The sequence below is a fragment of the Rhinolophus sinicus genome, chromosome 7 (genome assembly GCF_057876585.1).
Source record: "Rhinolophus sinicus isolate RSI-liver-muscle chromosome 7, RSI-T2T, whole genome shotgun sequence".
Classification (NCBI taxonomy): Eukaryota; Metazoa; Chordata; class Mammalia; order Chiroptera; family Rhinolophidae; genus Rhinolophus; species Rhinolophus sinicus.
The window spans coordinates 488,701-512,304 of NC_142507.1; the positions used below are offsets into that span (position 1 = coordinate 488,701).

General features: G+C 40.6%; 3 protein-coding genes across 8 annotated transcripts in view; 2 read left to right on the plus strand and 1 right to left on the minus strand.

Annotated features, from left to right (window-relative positions):
• NBN (nibrin) overlaps positions 1 to 19,947 on the plus strand; it is a 53,750-nt gene extending 33,803 nt beyond the window's left edge. Inside the window, exons 17-18 of one of the 2 annotated variants that reach the window (XR_012491795.2) lie at positions 177 to 398; positions 1,404 to 19,947. The gene's annotated coding sequence lies outside the window, so the exon portion shown is untranslated. Of the gene's footprint in view, positions 1 to 176 lie in introns of both variants that reach the window. The other variant, XR_012491794.2, reaches the window with a different exon arrangement.
• On the minus strand, positions 8,148 to 22,911 carry OSGIN2 (oxidative stress induced growth inhibitor family member 2). Of its 2 annotated transcripts, XM_074318990.2 has the most exons (7): positions 22,775 to 22,911; positions 21,718 to 21,837; positions 17,809 to 17,963; positions 15,757 to 15,893; positions 14,994 to 15,185; positions 12,573 to 12,664; positions 8,148 to 10,488 (listed from the first exon to the last, which is right to left on the minus strand). In XM_074318990.2, exons 1-7 carry the CDS (start codon positions 22,816 to 22,818, stop codon positions 9,453 to 9,455), a joined length of 1,776 nt encoding a protein of 591 aa, XP_074175091.1. In that variant the 5' UTR covers positions 22,819 to 22,911; the 3' UTR covers positions 8,148 to 9,452. The 2 variants fall into 2 exon arrangements, with proteins under 2 accessions (XP_074175091.1, XP_074175092.1); XM_074318991.2 differs by lacking the exon at positions 21,718 to 21,837 and having other exon boundaries at positions 22,775 to 22,906.
• The window catches only part of LOC148757619 (uncharacterized), a 99,787-nt gene continuing 98,999 nt past the window's right edge, over positions 22,817 to 23,604 (plus strand). The window contains exon 1 of one of the 4 annotated variants that reach the window (XM_088799333.1): positions 22,817 to 23,370. In XM_088799333.1, coding sequence (XP_088655459.1) covers positions 22,817 to 23,227 — 411 coding nt within the window. In that variant the 3' untranslated portion in view covers positions 23,228 to 23,370. The remainder of the gene's footprint in view (positions 23,371 to 23,604) is intronic. The other 3 variants (XR_016021659.1, XM_088799332.1, XM_088799329.1) reach the window with 3 other exon arrangements.

A 23,604-nucleotide genomic window follows, 5' to 3' on the forward strand; every position in this document is an offset into this window, starting at 1 on the left:
CCAGAGACTTGTAACGCCTATTCAGACTGCTGTGCATGTCGCTTTTCAGCAATTTCCTATGGAAACGATAGCATGTAACATGCAGTGGGCAGCACCTTGCACCTTCTCACTGATTTGATCCTAGGCATATCAGAACATCCTTTTTGCTTTTAATTTTTCCTTTTCCATGTGCATAGTCTTCCTTGAACTGAAGTGGCCCGAATGACATGGGTTTCAGTAGTGAAGGTGTCACCACATAAAGTAGTACTGGCAGCTGGGGACAGCGTGGCAGCCTCGCTCAAGCTTGTGGAGAAACCTCACTGGAATGCAGAGCCCTCTCTGGTGGCCTTACTGAGCGGGGTGAGCCTCTGTTGTGAGCTTCCTGGAGACCCAGGTTTGGTACCTGTGAAGCAGAAATGGTAAGATTGTCTTCTTTCTACCTTAAAGGGACATGGTAAGAAAAATGAATGTCTTTTTTCAAATTTTGTAATATAAGCCATTTTGTACCTGAGCCTTACGGTGAAGTCCTTTGGTTACTAAAGACTGGGACATCATGTCCTAGGAAGTAGAACAGGCTTTGGATTCTGCCTGAAAGCGTCCTGGTCTCATGTAGGTTCTGCCGCCCTAACACGCTTACCTTTGTAGGCTGGTAGCAATAGTGTAGCATGAAAATGATCCATAAAGTAACAAGTACCATTGCTAGACCTCATGGAAGATGCAGTGCTCTTCTGTCGTCAGGGAAGGCACCACATGTGAGGGTGGCTGAGCCACTTTGCACCCCTGGCCAGTCCTCGGAACGTACCATTGCCTTTCAGGAGTTCGTTCCTAAGTGTCTTAGCTGTTTCTTGTTTGTTTCTTTGTTTTATTATCCCTTCAAAGTCTTTGTTTGGGTAAACATGATTAAAATTGTATTAAATATAAAACATTGCTGTCCACAGCACTAGATCCAAAGGTGAATGAGCAGTGTTCTCTGCTCTCTAGGAAATGACAGTCTGAGTTTGGAGAATTCCCTTCGAGTTCTTTTGAGCTCTGGAAGTCTTGTTAAGCAGATGGAGGATATCCCCCATTGCTGTGCACAGATCCTTCGGGGGGCCATTAGCTCTGCCCTGAGCCAGTGGAGGCACAGCCCCCGCGCGGGCAGGCATGCAGCTTTCCCCTGGCTCTCCCGGGGACACTTTTCTAAGCCTTCACATGTTCTAGGAAAAAGATGGGAGGGTATAACTTGCCACATCCCTTCATTTGGTGAATGAGAACTGTGCCCCATTTCTAGCGTGGGGCTTTAGCTGAGCTTCCTGATGGCAAGGAGAAGGTGGCCAGGCCTTGGGCCATAGTCTCTCAACTGTCCATTTCCCAGCAGCACTTAGGGACCCCACACCCCTTTCCCTTTCTGCAGTCGTAATTACCCCGGAGTGTCTTCTTTCCAGACTTCTTCCCAATTCTACCATTGAAGCCTTGTGGTTGGTCACACCACTGGGAGTCTCCAGCTGCTTATTGGAATGATGTTCATGGTCCAAATTTCTTCTACAAGATTGAAGAAAGGACTTCCGTGAAGTGTGCTCCCTCAGGTGTAACAAGGCCGCCTGTGTGACTGGCTGGTGAGCAGTAGTGCTGTGAACAAACAAGCACAACAGAACTGAATCACTCTTTTTCCCTGTATCAGGATGATGAGGGGTGAACAGGTGTATTTTGCTGCTCTAAGCCATGGAACTGAATGTCACAGGACAGGCTAGCCTCCCAAACTGGGAACAAGAATTCCTGAAAATGGAGCGTTGGTTTTGGTAGTAAGTTACAAAACCTTAACTGTTGGCCAAGAAGCCTGGATTTTATTCGGTAGGGAGTGGGGGAGCTACGCTCAGTTTCTGAATGGGAACTTTTAAATCAGTATGTTAATTATGTGTAAGATACAAAGAAACGGAAGGTATGGATAGCTCCAGTTGAAGTAAACGGAAACCACCATAGACGTTTTAAGCAGGAAAGGATTTAATACAGAGAATGAGATGCTGAAAACGGCCGGACTAGGAGCAGGCTCTCACCTGGGCCTTCAAGGAAAATTCCCAAACTGTTGAGAGCAGCCCGCAGGCCACTACTCACTGACGCCTCCCTGGAGCATGTGCTCAACTGTACGTGTGTGCTCCTGTCGTGCTCCAGGCCAGAGTGGACAGTGAGGGGGGCATGGGTGACGTCCCTGGGAGAGGAGCCGCTGGAGCGATGGGACTTGGCCTCTCCCTCACTATCACCTTCCTGACCTCAGGCTCTCCAGCATCCACTTGGCAGAACTAAGTAACCTACTGGCAGGTGGGGCGCTCGCTCAGGGAGTCAGAAGTGGAGGTTTGAAGATGCTCAGCTGCTAGGAAGTGGAATGGGGTGATCCAATGTACAAGTTCTAGTACAGGCATCAAAACTGAGACATTAAAAACCACTAATGAGGAGGTTATTAGAATAGTATAGGGGGTTATAAACACGTAAATGATGATGGTGGTGACGCTGGAGAGAGTGTGGACACCGTATGAGTGGAATGGCCAGGCCTTATTCGTGGGTGAACTGGCGTCTCTGAGTAATAACAGTCTTGCTTTGCGACTAGCCAGTGAAGCTGGTGGTCTCCATGCTTCAGGTGAGGAATGGAATGGTCTCAGCCATGCCCACAGTCCCGTTCTAAGGAAACCTGCCTACACCTGTCCACAAGTGCTCCTGTCTGCAAACATTGGGATTGCCAGAGGTTCTTCCTTTTAATCCGTTAACCCTGGGTATGCAGTGATGTGTCATTCTGGTTTTAATTTGCATTACCCTGGCAACTATAATTGAGTTGTAGAAGTTCTTTATATATTATGGATGCAATTCTTTTGTGTATTGAGAATATTTCTCCTAGCCTGAATTATTTTTATTTTCATATTTCACTGTTTTTCATGATCTCTTTGATTAACAGATGCTTTAGATTTTGGAAAGGTCAAACGTATCAATTTTTTCTTCTTGATGTTTGCTTTAGTATCCTAAAATATTTGATTCAGTATCAAAATTTCAAAAATATTCCATTTTCTTCTATAAGCTTTATATATTTTTATGTTTATATCTATCTGATCCAACATGAGTTAATCTTTGAGTATGAAGTATGGGTTAGGGTTCATTTTACTATCCATATGGCTGTCCAGGCTGGCCCCATTTGTTGAAAGCACTGTCCTTTCTTATTATCTTGGCAACTTTGTAAAAAATGAGTCAAGCATATGTAGATGGGTCCGTTTCTAAACTCTGTCCTGTAGCATCGATCTGCTTGTCCGTTCTTAGGCTCATAGCACACTGACTTGGATCACTATAGCTGTTTAGTGGGTCTTGAAATCAGGTACTTTAAGTCCATGAAGCATATCAATTTCTATCCAAAAAAATCTAGGATTTCAGTGGAGATACAATGAATCTAAAACTTGATTTGGGAAGAATGGACATCTTAAAAATATTCAGTCTTCCAATCCATGAGCGTAATACATTTGTTCATTTCCTTAGATCTTTAATTTCTTTCAGCATTATTTTATAGTTTCAGTAGAGAGGTTTGCACATCTATTTTAAATTTATCCCTAAATATTTAATATTTTTGATACTGTTGTAAATGGTACTTTTAAAAATTTCATCTTGCAATGATGTATTGTTTATACATGTAAGTGCAGTTATTTTTTGTATATTGAATTTAGAGGCTAAGAACATGCTAAACTCATAGTTTAGGATTTTTTGTGTAGATTCTTTAAGATTTAAAAAAATTCTGTAGGTATAAAGTTGTTCATAAAATTCCTGTGTTAAACTTTTAATAGTTGTGTAATATATAGTGATGTCCCTTTTTTCATCCTTGTTTTCAGAGAAATGTGTTCTCTTTTTCTTGATCATCTAGCTAAAGGTTCATCAATTCTGTTTAAAAAATTTTAAAGAATGGTTGGTTTTGTTGATTTTTCTTTATTGTTTGCCATTTTTGTGTTTCATTGATTTTCGCTCATCTTTATTTCCTTCCTTCTAATTACTTTGTGTCCAATTTGCTCTTATTTTTCTAGCCCCTGTAGATGGAAGCTTAGATCATGGATTTTAAATCCCTCTTCTTTTCTAACACCAATATTTAAAACTATACATTTCCCTCTATTTACTGCATTAGTTGCATGTGACAACTTTGGATATTTGTGTTAGCATTCAGTTCAAAATATATGTCTTAATCTCTACATGCTTTCTTCACTGATACATGGGTTAGCTACTTAATTTCCAAATAAAAATTTTCCATCTATTAAAAGATATGTTATTTATTTATTTGTTACTGCTTTCTAAATTAATTCCACTGTGGTAAGAGATCATATTTAGTAAGATTTTCAACCTTTTGAAATGTGCTGACATTTGTTTTATGGACAAACATATGGTTTGTCTGTTTTGGTAAATGTTCTTTGTATACTTAGAAAGTGTATTTTCAGGTTGTGAGCGTAGTGTTCTATAAATATCAGTTAGGTCTGAGGTTAATTAATGTATTGACATCTTTTATATCCTTTCTATTTTTCTGTCTACTTGTTTGACCAGTTACTCAGAGGAATATTAAAATCACCAACTATAATTGTGGATTTGTCTGTTTCTCCCAGTTTTACTGAGATATAAATTAGTTTAAGGTATAGAACATAATGATTTCCTATGTGTATATATTGCAAAATGATTACCACGGTAAATTTAGTTAACATTGGTCACCTCACAAATTTTTTCTGCTTGTGATGAGAACCAGCTTTCAAATATACAAAATAGTATTGTTAATAATAGTCAGCATGCTGTAAATTACATCCTCAGAACTTATAACTGAAAGTTTGTACCTTTTGATCACCTTGACACGTTTCCCCACCACTGCCTTAGGCAACCACCGATCTGTTGTGTGTCTAGTTTGGTTTTTTGAGATTCCACATATAAGTGAGGTCATAGAGTATTTGTCTTTCTCTGTCTGACTTATTTCACTTAACGTAATGTTCTTTAGGTCCATCCATGTTATTCCAAATGACAGGATTTCCTTTTTCAAGGCTGAATCGATATTCTATTGTAGATATGTGTATATATGCCATATATTCTTTATCCATTCATCCATTGCTGGGCACTTAGGTTGGTTCCATATATTGCCAATCGTGAGTGATGCTGCAGTGAACATGGGGGTGCATGTATCTCTTTGTGATAGTGATTTTATTTCTTTTGGGTAAATAGCCCGAAGTGGAATTGCTGAATCATATGATAGTTCTATTTTTAATTTTTTGAGGGACCTCCATACTGTTTTCCATAGTAGCTGCACCAGCTTACGTTCCCACCAACAGTGCACAGGGTTCCCTTTCCTCCACATCCTCACCACTTCTTTTTGATGACATCCATTCTAACAGTTGTGAGGTGATTTTTGCGTTGTACTTTTGATTGCATTTCCCTGATTAGTGATGGGACTAATCACCTTTTCGTGTACTTGTTGGTCATCTGTATGTCTTTGGAAAAATGTCTATTTAGATACTCAACCTATTTTTTAATTGGATTCTTTGGTTTTTGCTATTGAGTTGTGTGAGTTCTTCATATGTTTTGGATATTAACCCTTTATCAGATACGTGATTTGTGAATGTTTTCCTCCAGGACTTTCATGGTTTCAGGTCTTACATTCAAGGTTTTAATCCATTTTGAATTGATTTTTGTAGATGATACAATGGTCTGGTCTCATTCCTTTGCATGTATCTGTCCAGTTTTCCCACCACAGCTTATTGAAGAGACTGTCCTTCCCCATTGTATATTCATGGATCCTTTGTCAAAAATTGACCGCAGTCTCTATATTCTGTTTGATGGATCTGTGTGACTGTACTCAGTCTTTTCTTGAGACAGATTTAAGGAAATCATGCAGATTTCTGGAGCTGCATCTCAGTGCATCTCCCTCAGGCACCCTGCTCCTCCGTCTCCAGCAGGGACCCTGAACTGGGATGTTTTCCACCTACTCCACTTCCAGTGTTGTGTGGGAAGCAGCCTCTGGCAGAAAGTGAGGGTGATTTCAACCTCACCAGTTGTTTCCTCACCTCGTTTCTTCTCTTAAATGTCAGTCCAGGGCTGCTGTCCATCGTGTACAAACATTGCTTTATGGTTTTTCCCCAGTAGTTGCTAGAGGGTAAGTCCGATTCCCATTAGTCTATCGTAACTGAAACCAGTAGGGTGTTCTTTTAAATTTGAAGGTTTTTTAGTTGTTTTATGGTTTATCAGTTAATTTTTTTGTCCTGCTACCTCCCCAGCGACACCATTTTTCTTGAATAACTTGGGGGTGGAGGGAACAGTCAAAATCAGCAATTATCTGTTTTCTCCATTCTTCTTCTGGGTAGGTTTAGCAACCTGGCCCCCTTTTCACCCTAGGAATGTATAGTGTAGTTTAAAAGACTGTGATCTGAACTGATCAAAATGGTTTTATCCAATAGCAGCCCTATAACCAAATTAGATTTGTTTAAATGACGTTTAAATTCAGTCTAGTTTCATTTAATTCTGGGTGTCTCCCGTGTTCCACAGGCTGGGACTTAAGTGCTTTTATTTAATAGCAGGATTTAGAAGGATTTTTCACCATTTCCCACTGACTACCGTATTTCTCCAAAAATAAGACTGGGTCTTATATTAATTTTTGCTCCAAAAGATGCATTAGGGCTTATGTTCAGGTTATGTCACCCTGAAAAATCATGCTAGGGCTTATTTTCCGGTTAGGTCTTACTTTAGGGGAAACACGGTAGATAATTTAAAATACCTTTCAGTCTGATTTTTTTAAATCTGTTAACTAGAATTTGATTCTACGGAAACATATTACATGATAAAACTTACTAGATTTTCAAAAAAGTGGTTAAATGCAGTTCACACTCTAAGACTGACTTAAACACTTAGAAGTGACTATTTTTATTGTATTATTTTTAAATTTTCGTTGTGCTGCCTTTTTTTAAGATTTTATTGGGGAAGGGGAACAGGACTTTATTGAACAGTGTGTACTTTCAGGACTTTTTTTTTCCAAGTCAAGTTGTTGTCCCTTCAGTCTTAGTTGTGGAGAGCGCAGCTCAGTTCCAGGTCCAGTTGCCGTTGCTAGTTGCCCACCATCCCTTGCGGGAGTCCAGGAATCAAACTGGCAACCTTGTGGTTGAGAGCCTACGCTCCAACCAACTGAGCCCTCTGGGAGGCAGCTCAGCTCAAGGTGCCGTGTTCAATCTTAGTTGGAGGGGGCAGAGCCCACCATCCCTTGCGGGACTCAAAGAGTTGAACCGGCAACCTTGTGGTTGAGAGGCCACTGGCCCATGTGGGAATCGAACCGGCAGCCTTCGGAGTTAGGAGTGTAGAGCTCCAACTACCTGAGCCACCGGGCCAGCCCTTATTGTATTATTTTTAAAACCCCAAAGAGATTCTGATTTTTAAACATTCTTTCAAGAGCTAGACTTTAGAGGGATGAAGGAGAGATGCCCACGTCATGGTATATGACTAGTCAAATATTTAGTGCTTTCTCCCTCTCCCTGAGTAGCTGGTTGATGACACTGAAGAATAAGGCTTGTAATTATGGAACAGAAATTAATTTAAGAGTACAGGAGTGTAGAACATCAGAGAAATGGCTTTAATGTTATTGGCGACCCATAGCAGCTAGGTTTGAGAGGTAATTGAAAACTGGAAAGTAACTAACTATGGAATTATTCACCAGGCTTATTTTGGGCCTTACTAGAACTTTACTTGAAGTCTTTTTTTTTGGTGAATAATCTCATCACATACATGCTATGGATAAGAGCAAGCTTTTGACACCCAAGGGGATGTCAACAGTTCTTATCCTTCCCTAGAAAACATCTTTATGACAATGTCATTTTTGATTTAGAAGTAACGTTAAGAAAACATCCAGTCCAACTCATTCTTCAGAGCTCAAAAGAACAGGCAGGCAAGAGAGTGCTCAATCTAAGTGTAGTCAGAGATGTTATATCAGTTCCAGTAGATCTGAAATTAATTTGAAAAAAGTTACCATTATAATAAACTAAAACGATCACATTTCTAAAATTGTTACTCAGACATGAGTTATCAAGAGTGTAAGAATTCATTGGTTTATCTGAGACAGCTAGTTGTAGACGAAAGTATATTCTAAACAATTCTATTTGAAGGTGAATTGTGATCCTGTAAGCACATAACACTGCAAAAACTGGACAGCAAAATGACACTTTAGTCCATTTTTTTAATACTAAAAAAAAAAAAATTATACGTTCAGTAAACACATTTCAGATGAAATAAATTCTACCAAGAGTGCGAGAGTGCAAGAGAGAATATGAGAAATTTAATTTGCCATGTAGAACTTCAGAAGACTTTTCTGTCTAACACTAAAAGACTTTGTATGAAGATACAGACATTATGCACACCTAAATAAATATAAATCAGGGTAAGCATACAATTCAATAAGTAACCACAGAATGAGTTGCTGTGTCATCTACGAGTATGAACAAATTTGAAAGTAATCATATTAGGAATGGAAAAGACAGATTTTAATCTTATTTTCAATTTTAATCTTTAATAATTCTGGCAATACCCAAATAGTATTACAATATTAGAAGTACTTATGCCCAGATACCTTAGTGTCAGTGATAGAAATGAACTCCGTGTTCACAAAGGGATAGGTAGTTCCATTCACAATCTATTGAACTGCAAATTAGGTTGTGTTATGCTAGTTAAGTAGAGAATAAATCTCCAGAGAACATCTTGGCAAATGCTGGGTGTTTGCCAGCACTATCGGACTGTTGAAATTATTAGAAGCTAAGAATACGAAGTATCTGTCGAGCTTTCAGCAATAAAAATATTTTTTCAAAGATCATATTTGGTAATAAGTTAGATTTATACAATTGGTAATTTCAAAATAAATAAAACCTGAGTTTAAATGCCTTCTACCCCACTCCACCTCCAGCATCCACCCCTCACGTCCATTTTCTTTGTGGCCAGCGTGCCTCCCATTTTCCTGAGCATACGTATTCCTTGAGGAGCTCATTAATCAGATGTGGTCTCTGACTCTAAGTCTGCGGTGGGTGTGAGAGTCTGTACTTCTGACAAGCTACAGAAGAAGCTGACGCTGGTCCCTGGACCACTCTGTGAGTAGCAAGGTCACCCTATATGTAGTGAGGACAATTTCTAGCCTAATGACTATGTGGTTTTATAGGTTCAGGCTGTAATATTTTGGAATCAATCCTAACATAACCAAAAATGATCACAAAAAGTACCTCTTGGAAGAAAAGACTTTTAGTGAGAGCTTAAAGTATGCTAAATTGGCAGTGTTTCCATTTGTCTGACAGTGACACCCTTGATACATTACGATATAAATCTGAACACCAAGTTCTTATAACTTTAAAAAATTATTAGCTTGAGGCTCTCTTCCAGTTAATTCAAGTCCAAAAAATTCAAGCCAGTACACTGCAAAAACACTAGTAAAAATCTTTAATGGTAAACTGTCCATATAAATTACTTGTAAAGCTGCTTTAAGCTATCCCATCTCCGCCTCCTCTTTCAACAAATAAATGCTGCTTTTTCTTCTGTCTTGCAGCTAAACAGTGTGTAACACCCAGTGCCCCTCCCTTTAAAAATCGAACAAAATTGTCTCCGACTAGAGGACCCAATGCAAAAAGGTGGGCTTCTTTGACACACTCATAGGTATATGCATCTATTTCCACAGGATTACCCTTACAGCTGATTGGCTGGCTTGAGTTATGGCCCAGGTAACAGCCTTGCTCCTTCAGAAAAGATAGATTGGGGTGAGAACCTATCAGCACCACTGCTGCAGAGAGTTTAAAGATTTTCTTCAATCCAGAAACGCTCTGAAGGATGCATTTCATGTCCGACTTAAAGGAAAGCACATGGTGCTCAGGAAAACTGGTATAATCAGATAAAAGATTGGAGTCTGCAGAACACGACTGAGTACACATCATATGATAGACTTTATGGTATTCTGGGTAAAGCTTTTTGGGAAGCTGCTTGAAAATTAAACTTGGGTCCGTTACTCGTCTGCGGAATACATGAATCACAGGGATATTATTGTTGTAAGCACACAGTACTGCGTCAGCTGCAGTGAGCCCGGAGCCCACAATTAACACTGGGTCCACTCTGCCACGCAACTTTCCTCTGCTCACAGCCGCTCCGAATTCAGGCATAGAGTGAAACACAAAAGGAAAATCTTCCCCTTCAACCTCCAGATGGGCAGGAGAGTCCAGCGTTCCAGTTGCCAGGGCCACGTTCTCAGCGAAGAGACAAAAGGGAACCTGGGAACCGTCGGCTACGCGCTGATAGCCCCGGACCTCCCAGTTTCTTCTGATAAACTTGGACTTGTCGATCTGGAGCTGCTGTGCTGAAATACCACTGTCCTGGCCACCGTCATCGTCGTCGTGATCTCTGTAGAGCCTAGACACAGAGGTAATGTGCGTGTTCTCTCTGAAATTCTTCTGGAGACCCATGACTTTTACATAGTGTTTATAGTAGCGAGCCACCTCCTCGGGCACAACGCGATCCCCTTTTAGGTTCCTGTAAAAGAAGGCAAAATACCCTGTATGAGGACAAATTAGTACCTCTCCATCTAGTAAGCTGTTACATGTTTTTAATCGCTCTCAACTGTCTCAGCTAGAAATGATCCTAACAGTTTACAAAAGAAAGCTAAGATTTCTTTTTAGTTCACAAGAGGAAGTGCCATGAGGACAGACTGTACTTACCGCATCTTTGTTTCTCTAGTGTCTGGCGTAGTATCTGTTCACACTAGCTGCCTTTATCAATAAACTTTTATCAAATGAAGGCGTTAAAATACGGATATATGAAAACTGGCTACTTGATAGTCTGTCTCACAACTGTAACCTAAACAATTGAGTCTATAAATACACTACTCAGTCTATGTTCTATACAGTTAGTACAAGCTAAATGGTTTAGATTAATAATTACTGAGATATGGTACAGGTCTCGCTGTAATACACACACTTCTTATAGATAGTGTGTACCTTCTTGACCAAACTTTTAGTTAAGTTGCTTTCTATTTTCCTACTGACCAAAAATAAGTCAGATCAGTCAGTCTTCTGCTGAACAAAATCATCTTACGCCCTAGTAAATAAAACATTTGTGTTTTCCTACTCCTAAGCAGTATATAATATCTTTATGAAAAAAATACATTAGTACACCATTCATTTTCCACTTGAACTTTAAAGCCAGTTTCAGCACCCCTAAACACTGCGCCCCAATTAGAGCTAAGTAGCAGGAAAAATACACCAAATCATTTCACGTAATTCATTATACCTTGTATTTGGAAAAAAATCATACAGATTTTTCTTCTTAAAGTTTAATGACTATAATAATTAAGATTTAGAATGTAAACTCTCAACGTTTACAGAAACCCTATGTAGTAGTTACTATTATTCTCTCCATTTTACAGACTAGCAAGTTGACAGCTATTTATTTGACCAGGGTCACAACATCAGAAGTTATAATAGGTTCAGGATTCAAACTGCAATCTCTAGAGATTTAAGAATCTTCTCTTAATGCTATGCAAAGGGTACTATTTATCACAAGATTCATTTTCACGTTACTTCTATACACAGCATCCCCAATTTAGAAGGACAAGTGCTTCTGGTACATAAACCATAAAGCTTTCCTTTCTTACCCACATTGCAAAGGGACAAACGTTGAGCAATATCGCTTGCTTATGAAAATCAGGAAGTTGTCCATCTTGCCTGATTTTGTAACTTTACACTTCAGACCTATATATTATAAAATTCCTTTTTAAAAAACCCAAAAGGACAGTTGAGAGATTAAAAACATCTCAATTACCCAGGCTGGTCCAAACTTGCTTTCTGAAATCTTCCCAAAGTAAGGATAATTTCTGTGGTGAACATGGTTTCTATCTGGCAGGAAGTGAAGCATTCACATGTTACAGCCCTGTCCTAACAAAGGTTAAGTAACTTCCTCCTTTTACTTACTGTTTCTGTGAGTAGTCAAATTAGAGTAGGTTCTCCGACTTGGTAATTCCTATCTAATATTTACTGTCCTTGAAAATGGAGTTTTTCATATATATATTTTTTAAGTTTTGGGCTCTTTTTCCCCAAAATAAACTTGTATTCTTCCAAGTTGAGATTTCTTCTGTTACTCCTACTTTCTTATTAAATATTTACCTCTATACCCAAATAACCAATTACATCACAGATTCTAGTTTATCCCATCATTCTAAATCATTAATCGTATCCATTCTTCTCAGAAAGACCCTGTAGGTATGTATACATGAGATATACACACGTGCAGTTACGTATCTACTGGTAAAAGTAAGATGTGGAAAGGATATGTGGGTGGATGAGAACATATATAGATTGGTTTAACAGGATGGGATCAATTCACGATTAGCAGAGAAGTCAGGAAGCCAGCGTACAGACCAGCCCTTCCCTCCTTACCTCTGGGCTTCATATGTAACACCTCTAAGTGGAAATGAGCTCCTAATCTCTGCAGCAAAAAGGCTTTTTATTTGAAAGACATACACATTTATGTTATTCATCTGGGACAGGATCATAAATATTCTGACATTTGCTGACACTCTTCCATTGTACACCAAATAATTTTAATAGTTTGATCTTTACCTTCGTTTACTAGATGCCCAATCTTTAAATTTAAGTCCAGGTAGCTCCATCCAATTTCCAAAGCTGATGGTCAACATGGAGCCTTCCATATTCTATTTGAATAAAAAATGGACAATCAAAAACACACTTAAGCAGTAACATTGATTTTTGTTTTTAAACTCAATCCATCTTATTTACTGCAAGTTAGAGTCTGGATAAGGAGAGCTCAAAGAAATCCTAAATGGTTGTGTAAATTAACTCTCAAAAGTATAGTGCAATAAACTTTTAAATAATACTTCCATCACTTGGTAGTATCTATATTCCTCCTTTCATGTAGTTATACATTTATAAAACAAACTTACACTATTACCCGATGCCTACACAATGTTGATAGCTCTGGCTGTAGTCATGGTAGCCCAACTGTAGATCAGGTTAGAGGAACAAATCAGTAGTTTCACTTTTTACACACAAGGAGGAAAGTTCATTAATTTCCATACTTTAGATGTCTTCCCATCTTGCTGTTAGAATTTTTTAATGGGCAGCATCCCTATCAATTATAACTGCAGTCTACGTGGTATGGGAACGGCAGCGTGTCTTCCGAGAAGCATGGAAAGAAGCAGTGCTTGCCTGGTTAGAACAGACCACGCTGGTAACGTTGCCTTTAAAGGGCGCCGCTATGTTTCGCTCAGTACAAAGCGAGGAAAGCCCGAGGGCCACCAGTACCTGTCCCAGTGACCTCGGCCATCTCTTCTAATCAGCTCTTTTAGGCTATGGCTTCTTTCCTCTTAACTCTTCTTGCCCTGTTTCTGTACAGCCCAGGACTGGGAAAGGGACTGGCGACTACGAGCCAGCACTGACAGCACACTTCCTCTGTGTGAGGCCTCTGAAGCCTCTCACTTGTGACAGTACACAGGTCCCTTGTGAGCAAAGGCAGCCAGCTGCCAGTGCTCTCAGGCAGCCTGGGCCCGGTACCAGCATGAGAACGAGATGCGAGACGAGGAGCATCAGGAGGACAGCTGTTAAGAATGTGCATCAGAAGTTACCTGGAGCCACAGTCTTCTTGGCTGCAAAGCAACACCCTTAAAGCACCAGCGTTCCACTGTCTACAGTCTCTTAAATTTATTCCCAGTGCACCAGTTCTTCCGGTGGGATGAGAACCCTCAGCCCTCGAGCTCTTCATTTTTCTCCCAATCTGCTTTCCCCCCATGCGACCTCGCCATGGATGCCTGCTGTCATGAGGGGACGCAGGCCTGACAAGTACTGTGGGCACATACAGAATGGGGACTGTTTCTGAGAGGACACAAGTGCACTTTGAGTAGCGCAAATTAGAAAGGGAGAGCAAACAGGCTGTGTGACACTTTAATAGAGAGAAAGCGTTAGTGTCCTTCAAGGAGTGAAACCATTAGTGCAGGAAAGGACGAGCTCAGCAACCGTGGGTTGCTTTAGCCCCACGCGCTACTGACAGGTGTGTCTGCAGAACTGGTCCTTGGCCGCCTCCAGGGAGACACCCTCGGACCCTTGGGATAGTCGATTGATGAGTGTGTTTCTGCACACCCGTGTGCCGGTGTGACTTGGTTCCCTGCGTCCAGAGCAAACACTGAGCACTCGACACACTAGGGACTGCTAACTGCCAAGGATGCAGAAGTGAAGAATAATAACGGTTAGTTGCTGCCTCTAATGAGATGCTCTGGGTTAACCAGTTCTCGGGTTAAACCTCTGCTGTGGACTAAACTGTGTCACAACTCCATGGGAAGCTGGAACCCCCAATGCGATGGTATTTGCAGATGGGGCCTTTTGGAGGTAAATAGGCCTAAAACAAGGCCATGAGGGTGAGGCCCTCGCGACAGGATTAGTGGCTTTATAAGAAGAGGAAGAAAGAGAGATCAGGTGCTCCACCACGTGAGGACACTGCAAGAAAGCCGCTGTGTGCAAGCCAGGAAGGGGCCCTCACCACGGGTGCAGGCTGGCACCTTGACCCTGGACGTCACAGCCTGCAAACTCTGAGGAGAAAGTATCTGCTGTGTAAGCCACTGGGTCTGTGGTAGCTTGTTAGAGCAGCCCGAGCACACTAATACAACTTCTTTCTTTTACAATACATTTTCACTTAAGATCTTGAAAATGACGAGAAATAATGGATATTGGTATGAAATACTGTGTGAGATTTTGTAAAGTCTAAAATGAATACAAATTTAAAATTTTTTACTATGTAAAATATTCTTGAAATATTTTCTATATAATTCTTATAAAATAGTATAGAGAAATGCTTATAGTAAGACTATCTATCAGTAGTCAAATTTGGCCTAGCTTCTAGTAATTAACCCACATTTACTTGAACAGGATTAAAATTCTCAGATAAAATTCAGTACACATCATATAATGTGTAAGAATCCACGTGGTCTTATCAGCTGACATACACTAAAGTGCTGAGGAAAAGAAACTCACATGCCAGGCTCCGCCGGGTGGCCCTTTCCCGAGGACGATGTGAGGGATGTAGTGATGCTGCTCTAACTTCCAGTGCAACACGGAGGGGTCATCGTGCCCAAAGTCGGCACCGGGATGCAGAAGTGTGTCGAATAGCACTGCGACTGGATTGGATGACCGGCCTTCAAGGCCCTCAGACAAGTATTCCAAGTCCTGAATGGAGTTTTTGTTTTTTAAAAGAAAAAAGGCAGATAGAGTTTCAAGCAAACAAACAAACAGCTATCGTAACTAAAGTGAAGGGCATTATACTAATGCTGCATTTCCCAGATAGCGTGTCACAGAACACTGATGTTCTGTGAGATCCTACTAGGTTCTTGGGTCAAATGAAAAGGAGAAATGGTTGGGTTTCAACAAATCTAATCAGACCCTTTCACTGCAAGACTTGAAGATGCCTTTAATATGCTATATGTCTTAATATGTCTATGGTGACACTGCAGTTATAAAAGGCAACACGTCACAAACTTATTTAAGTACAGAGCACCTATTAGAACTTTATCAGGAAATCATTTGGGAATTCTGCTCTTATCAATCCAGGAAAACAAATTGATGTTTAAGAATCCACATGGATTCCTAAAAGTAACTCAGAATATATTTACTAATCTAAAACAGAAATGATACAAAGTTTATTTAGAAGAAAGGATTTTCAATTAAACACAGTGTTTAAATAGAAAACTAATCTTGTTTCAGTCTAAAAAATTAAAAGGATTGCCGTGAGAAATAATACCTGATCAACAATGGAAAGATGTCTTGCTTCTTCTAATTTACTATGTAAGATTGCATTTGGATGTATTGCTTCTGGTGATAAATATGGCCTGTAGCCTGATAACATGTAAGAAAGGCAGATCCCTGAGGGTCCATTTCCTACAAAAAAAAAAAAAAAAAAAAGAAAGAAACAGGTGGAGAGGGGTGTGGCATGCATCTTCATAAGCCTATTCCTTGGCTTTTCTCCCTCACCAATTCCTTCTTCTCTAAAGTCTCAAAACCAAGTATTCACATGATTCTGACTTTTATCTTCACTCCTGTTTTCTATCGGGAAGCTCATCTACTCAGAGCTTCAACTCTCTATGCTACTGACTCCCAAAATGAGATCCCTATGCTGACTTCTTCCCCCAAAATATATTCCACATTTCCATTTGCTACTTCTTCACCCCACCTGATAGACCCACTAATAATTAAAATGTGTTCAAAAGCAAATTCACGAGTTCCTTCATTTAGGTGCCCTCTCCTTTTAAACACCATCCCTTCTCAGTGTATGGCACTAGCAAAATCCTAAGTCAGGTTCTGGTTCTACACCTATTTTGTCATCTATATCCATTCAGTTGTCTGCTAGTCTCACTCCTATACTCTCACTCAGAAGACAAAAAGGCTCCTTCTGTTTCTCCTCCCTAAGATTCACGTCCAAAATCACTTTCTACATTCCAGAGTTTCGGTATCACATGCTCTTCAGCATGTTACCCACCTCAATTCTAAAGGCCTTAACTGCATGTGTCTGATACCCAGTGTTCTCCATGTTCTAGTCTCAACCATCTCCTTATCCTGCCTTCCTATATTTTTGTATGCTTTAACTAAAACCAAACTGGATTTTCTGTTGAATCTGTTGCACTACTCCCATTTCTGTAGTTCCTTTAGTCTGGGGTGCCCCTTCTCTATTATCTACATCTATCAAAAATTTAATCAAACTGGGACAGCTGTGAGCCACAGGGAAAAAAATCCTGTTCCTGACCTAATATTTTGTCCCAAATAAAACAGGCTCAAAAATGTAAATATGAAAAGTAAAAACATAAGAATATTAGGAAAGTGGGTAAGATTTCTACTTATAATGCTGGAGGGGGTAGCCTTTAAGCATAACACAAAACTCAAAAGACAAGAAAATAAACCATTTACCTTTGTAAAAATTATAAACGAATGACAAATAATGGGAGTAAAGACCTGAGGCAAAGAGCTAATTTCCTTGAATCCAAAGACAAAACTAAATAAGAAAAATCATAATAGCAACAGATACAGAAAAAGCATTTTATAAAATCCAACCCCGACTTATGATAAAACAGGCTATCAAAGAAACTAAGGAAAGTCGTCTGCCATTGAGGTACATTACGTCCCATATTTCTTTTCTTCAGCTTGGCTTCACACTACAGTACTTGGCTACCTCGTGTGAGTGTGAATATTGGGTGGAAGATACACATGACAGGTAATTAAATACATGCAATAAAACAATCATAAAAACCTTTAGTATTCTGAAGTAGTTTTTATTAATAGCTTTATTTTTAATACATGCCTGTCTGTTGAGGTGGTGCAAAGGACATATAATAGAAATCTTATGGCTAAGGTAATTACAAACATTACTGCAAAGTACCAAGTGTTCATTACTGAGCACTGGTTACTAACTTGCACAACTTTCTCAACTTCTGTTTTCCTGTCTGCATGTGCACTACATCAGGGGACGATAGGGTGCTAGGTCTAATCTAATATGTACACAGAAGGTTCTAACAATACTCGCTGTCGGCATTACCATGACACTTCATATAAGCAACGCAACTGACAGACAGTATTTTAAAACAATAGAGTCATATCAGTCCTTTAACGAAAGGATGTAGCACTCTAACACAGGGCCTCATATCAGATACACCAATTAATCTCTCTAAATATTTGGCTATTGGTTGTTTTAACATCTCAAACCTAAAAATACTTACCAGTACAATCCTAAAAACTTGTGTTATGTAACTACATTTGTAAAAGGTTCATAACTAATTTTAAGAGATAAAATGGAGTAACTTACCTATTACTACCATAGGCAAAGTCACTGATGAATCTTCAAGTAAAGAAGTTTCTTCAACTAATGGCATAGCTTTAACTTTTCGCCCCAAATTATCACCAAAATATTGCACTAAGGAATTAAAAATCTCTCCTTCGGTTTCAGTGTCTCTATAGTTTCTTTTAAAAAAACAAACATGGAACAAAAACAAGATGTATAGTCAGTATAGCCTTTATAAAAAAAATCTCATTACTCAGATTTAGGCCATATATATTCAACAGTTCTATACCAGGAGAAAAGATTAATGCTTTCAAATTAGTAGCTTAGATACATGTCAACCTACACCACTTTCAATGTCAGAAATCCTAAATAGCTGCTAATGTCTCTTTAGTACTTTATAGTCAAGTCCTACATAAGACAAGTCCTAAATAAGGTCTCTTTAATAACCAACGACACAATATTGTATAATTCTCAGAGCTCTAGGAATGGGTAGTTTCTTTTACTTTTCTCTCATTAATCAAAAGGTGGATGCATTAGAGGCTGTATGTTTAGAACAAAATCACATAACATTTTAAGGAAGTTACAATACTTACATGTTATAAATTGTGCACTTTGGTAAAAGAAATGGGGTTTATAAATTTATTAATTCTCAGATACTGAAATATGAAAAGATGTTAATGTTGAGTTCCAATCTACCTACCTTCCCAGTTGCCTCCTTAGAAACTAGATTTAGCATTCTGACATGCTCATGCAGTAATGGACTAATGTTCAACATCCTCTCAGGTGCTTATTGGCCACTTAAGTATTTTCTTTGGAGAAATAGTCAAATCCTTTGCACACTTTAAAATGGGTTGTCTTTTTATTGCTGAGCTTCAAAAATTCTTTATATGTTCTGATACAAGACCCTTTTCAAGATACATCATTTGCAAGTATTTTCTCCCATTCTGTGGGTTACCTTTTCACTTTATGTTGTCTTTTTAATCACAAAAGTTTTAAACTTTGATCAAATCCAGTTTATTTTTTGTTTTGTTGCTGTGCTTTTGCTGTCATATCTAAGAAACAACTACCTCGTCCAAGGTTGCAATTTACTCCAATGCTTCTATATGTTTCATAGTTCTAGTTCTTACATTTGGATCTTTCATCTATTTTGAGTTAGTTTTCTATATTGTATGAGGGAGGAGTCCCACTTCATTATTTTGTTTGTGGCTGTCCATTTTTCCTGGCACCATTTGTTGAAGAGACTGTTATCTCCCCTTTGTCTTGGGATCCCATGGAAAACTCAGTGACCATAAATGTAAGCATTTATCCTGGACTCTGAATTCTATTCCACTGATTGATGATATATTTATCTTTATGCCAGCACCACACTGTTAATTCCTCTTTCCTTGTAGTAAATTCTGAAATCTGGAGTTGTGAACCCTCCAACTTTGTTCTTTATCAAGACTGTCTTGGCTACTCTGGGTTCTGTGCAATTGTATATGCCGTTCTGAACAAAAGGCACCTAGAACTTTGATAGGATTGCACTGGTTTTGTAGATCAATTTGAGAAATACTGCTATCCTCAGAATATTAAGATTTTCAATCCATACACATAGGATTCCTTTTCATTTATTTAGGTCTTCTTTAATTATTCTCAGTGATGTTTTGTAGTTTTAAGTGTATAAATCTTATATTTCTTTTGTTAAAATTATTCTTGCCTTACATTTTTTTATTATATATACACATTTATTATGTTTTTCAATCATAGTTGACATTCAGTATTATTAGTTTTGTCTTACATTTTTGTTAAAATTTTTCCTAAGTATTTCATTCTTTTTGATGCTAGTATAAGTGGAATTGTTTTGTTAATTTCATTTCCAGACTGCACATTGTTAGTGTATAGAAATACAACTGATTTCTGTATGTTGATCTTATATTGTGCAATATTGCTGGGTTCATTTATTAGGTCTAGTAGGTTTTTTGTGCGTGTGGGCCTCGAGCAGCTTAACTCGAGTCTATCCCAAGACTCAAGTGGACTAAGAGAACCAAAGTTTTACCTGATCTAAATTCTCTGTGCAGTATAGGTACTTTGTTTTGGTATTCTACTAGTCATTGGTATACACTATGTGTATGTAATCTGTATATAACATGTAATAATGAGAATAAACTGTCTGTAATAAACTTATAGGGTGTTTGATAAATTGAATACCAGTTTAACACCAATAGGAAAAACCGAATCAAGAGAAACAAAAACCAAAAATATGGTTCACTGGTTTTACATCAGGCCACAGTGAAACACAGGTCTTCTAGTAAGTATTCTTCCTAAAAACTTCAGAGTCTAAGTTATACTTAGTATTACTGTGTTTTACAGTATAGCATACTAAATCACAGGTCTATGAACAGTGCACATTTCCACTTTAGATATCCAATTTGATAAATTTTTGTTCTATTTAAAAAAGTATTTAGGAAGATGGTTTTTTAGACATGAGTCTGCCATCTTCCCTAGCTGCTGGGATCTAGAATAAAGGACGCTTTCCTCCTCACCAAAAAAATAAATAAATATTTATTTTGAGTAATAACAAAATCTACTTTTCCTTTATTTGGGGGCACTAATTAGATTAGAATGACATCTATATATAATTACATTTTAGGAAAGAGTAGAGAACAGCACTTCACACACATGGGAAAACAGTTTCCCTATTGTTAGACATCAAGTTAAGAGCTTGAAATATAAGATGATTTTAGAGGCCTTCCATTTTGGAAGCCCTCTAATATTTTGAAACATTATGGTCCAAAGTCTCAAAACAAATTTAAAAGGATGGCATAGGCATAATACTTGGTAAAAAAAAGACTTTTCTCACATTTAACAATATGTCTTTAAATGATCAAACCAAAATGAAATGCTTATTATCTGAATTTTTATAGTTTTCGGAAGCATGACCCTACATTGGTACCAAATTGATACTACCCTATGAAAAGAAGGTTCTAATGTGACAAATGAACAGGAAGTATGGGGTTTTCTCCCTCGGAAAGTTACTGGACAGCTCTCATAATACCTATCCTTTCAGATATTAGACAAGATCCAAATATAGATGTTGTCACAACCTGTTTTAACACGTTGCGTACGGATCACGAGAATCTTCACGAGGGATTTAAACCCCGCCGGACGCAACGTGTTAAAATGAAATTGCAAAAAAAAAAGAGTAAATTATAAACTTCTTCCTAAAGGAGCTGTTTTAAATATTAATGTTGTATTCTAAAAATTTTAGGTACAATATAGCTGTTTGTACAATGAAAATAGGGTTTATTAATCACAATATTTATTTTTTGGCTAGCTGGCTTGTTTTCCTTTACCCTTCAAGATCGAAATTTAGCAAATACCTTGTTTTCATCCCCTCCTTCCAATCTCTGTACAAAGAGGTAAGCATATGATACTCGCCACTGGGGTCAGCTGAATGGACATGACCCCAAGCTGTGTCCTTGGAGTTCAGCTGCACCCAAAAGTATCAAAAGGCTTTTGAACAGCACTTTCAGAAATGCATGTTCTTTTCTCAGGGGCTGCAGTTAAGTCGCTAGGGGAACCTGTTTACTAAGACCCTCCAAAGTGTATCTGACACTCTCAAGCCACTGTCTATAGAGTAGGTAACAAACAAATTTGCCTAAAACTTAAAATCCAGCAGTTTATTATATAAAACCATTTTTTAAAGATATCCAGAATTCAGAGACTCCTACAAAACTGAGAAGCCAGGCAAGCCTAGATTGCTGTTCTCCATTACAACAGGGGTTCTGAATTTCCTCTGTGCCTTACACCCTTTTTGCAATTTTGTGAAGCCTCTGGACCTCTTCTTCGAGTAATCTTAAACACACAAAAGATACATAAGCATTCACATGGAAACCAATTATATTACAACAGTTTTAAATAGTAAACTTGTGACTTGTGTTTATGCAGGCACACCTCGGAGACATTGCACGTTCAGATCCAGACCACGGCCACAGAGCCGGCCTCGCAATCAAGCGAGTGGAAATATTTTTGCTGGTGGAGGGTCTTGCCGTCAGTTTATAAAAATTACAGCACCTGTGAAACGCCATAAAAAGAGGAATGGCTGTATGTGCTTCTCTTAAATAACAAGTTCAGTGATATATAATAACTACTGTAATTTTGAAGAAATAAGCATTAACAGTATTTCTAGATATCTGCAACTGCAATGTTATAAGAAAGTATGTTGTGGTTTCTCGTGACGACAGTCACAAATATTACTGTGATTTGTTGCTTCTATTCATAATAGAAAGTATTAGATAACGGTTATTAAAGTTTAGTGAAAACAGTGCTTGCTCTACCTTCCTTTACATCCCAGTTCATGGGCCACTTAAATTCTATGCATGAACTCCAACTTAAGAACTCATGATGAGAGTTTCATGTTTGACACAAAAAGAAGTTTTACGCGTCACGATTCTGGTAATTCGTGTAAGTAAAATAAGGGACTTGACCAAGTCTTCCTACGCTGAACATGTCACCACGGGGTTGAACCCACTTGCAAGTGTCCTCGGTCTTTCTGCCCCTAACTGCCAAGTCTAGAACACGCGTGCACTTCTGTTTTAGAGGTGTCACCCCTGAAGACCTCCCTCGGGAGTCTGGCCGCCACGCTGCTCGCGTCTCCTCAGGGTGCATGGCTTCCAGCGACTACCAAGTCCGAGCCTCCGGTAACTAGATCGTCACACGGAAAACATGGTTCCCGACCGCCCTTCCGCCCGGCCACTTAAAAGACATAAAAAACTGAAAAGGGGGTGCTTGGCGACCCCTCCCTGGAACTTTGCATCCGCGTGCCCGGCCGGCTCGGGGCCTGGCACGGCGAGGGGGCAGAGGGGCTGCCTCGCAGCGTCCCCGAGCCCGCAGGACCCCGGCCGGGGGAGGGGAGGCCGCGCGTCCCGGCGCCCGCCCCGCCCGGACCCCTCGACCCCGGCCGGCCGCGCCCCTGCGCCCCCCTCGCGTCCCTCCCCGGCGGGGAAGTCACCTGAAATGCCCGGGCAGGGAGCAGCGGCAGCACCACACCGGCATGGAGCGCGGCCGCCACAGCCGCCGCCTCCCCCGGCGGGGCCGCCCGGCGGGGTCGGGGGTCGGGGGTCGCGGGTGGCGGCGCCCGGAAGCCGCGGCTAGGCGGCCGGCCGGGCCCGGCGCCGGGTCGCTCAGGGCGCAGCTTCCGCCCCTGCCGCGCGGAGCCGACGCCGGGGGACGCTCCGGACGCCGCGGTGGGCGGGGCGGCGCCTCCTCGCAGGTGCGAGGCCGGCGATTGGCGCGGCGCGGCCGGCGGGCCCCTCGCGGCGCTGAGGCCGGCGGACGCGCAGGGGCGGCGGGCGAGGCGGCGACCGCGCTCCGCACCCGAGGCCGCCTCAGTCGCCTCAGCCGCCGCGGCCTCCCGGCTGCAGCGCGCGCGCGGCCCGCGGACGCCCGGGGCTTGAGGGCTTGAGGGCCGCCGCGCCGCCGCCGAAAGCCAGGTGCTCAGCCCCGCCCCGCGCTGCCGAGGCCGCCCCGGGAGGGCCCGGCCGGGGGTGCGCGCCGACGGGACCGGGCGGCCGCCGCCCTCCCCGCGCTCCTGCTTTTTACCGTGAGGTACGGAGGCGCCGTTTCTCCTCGGATAGTTCCTTGTTCTCCAGTTCTCCGGTTGCCCTTGAACAGACGTGCCCTGGCAGGTGCCTTAGATTAGGTGGGGCGCAGCCTGCGTCCAGGGTTACGCGCCAGGAGAGAGGGGATACCCAGGTGTGCACTGTTTTAGTTTTCTGTCTGTCCTCCTTGACTTACTGGCAGGTTGGCCTTCATCTTCCTGTGATGCTGCTTCAGAAAGTG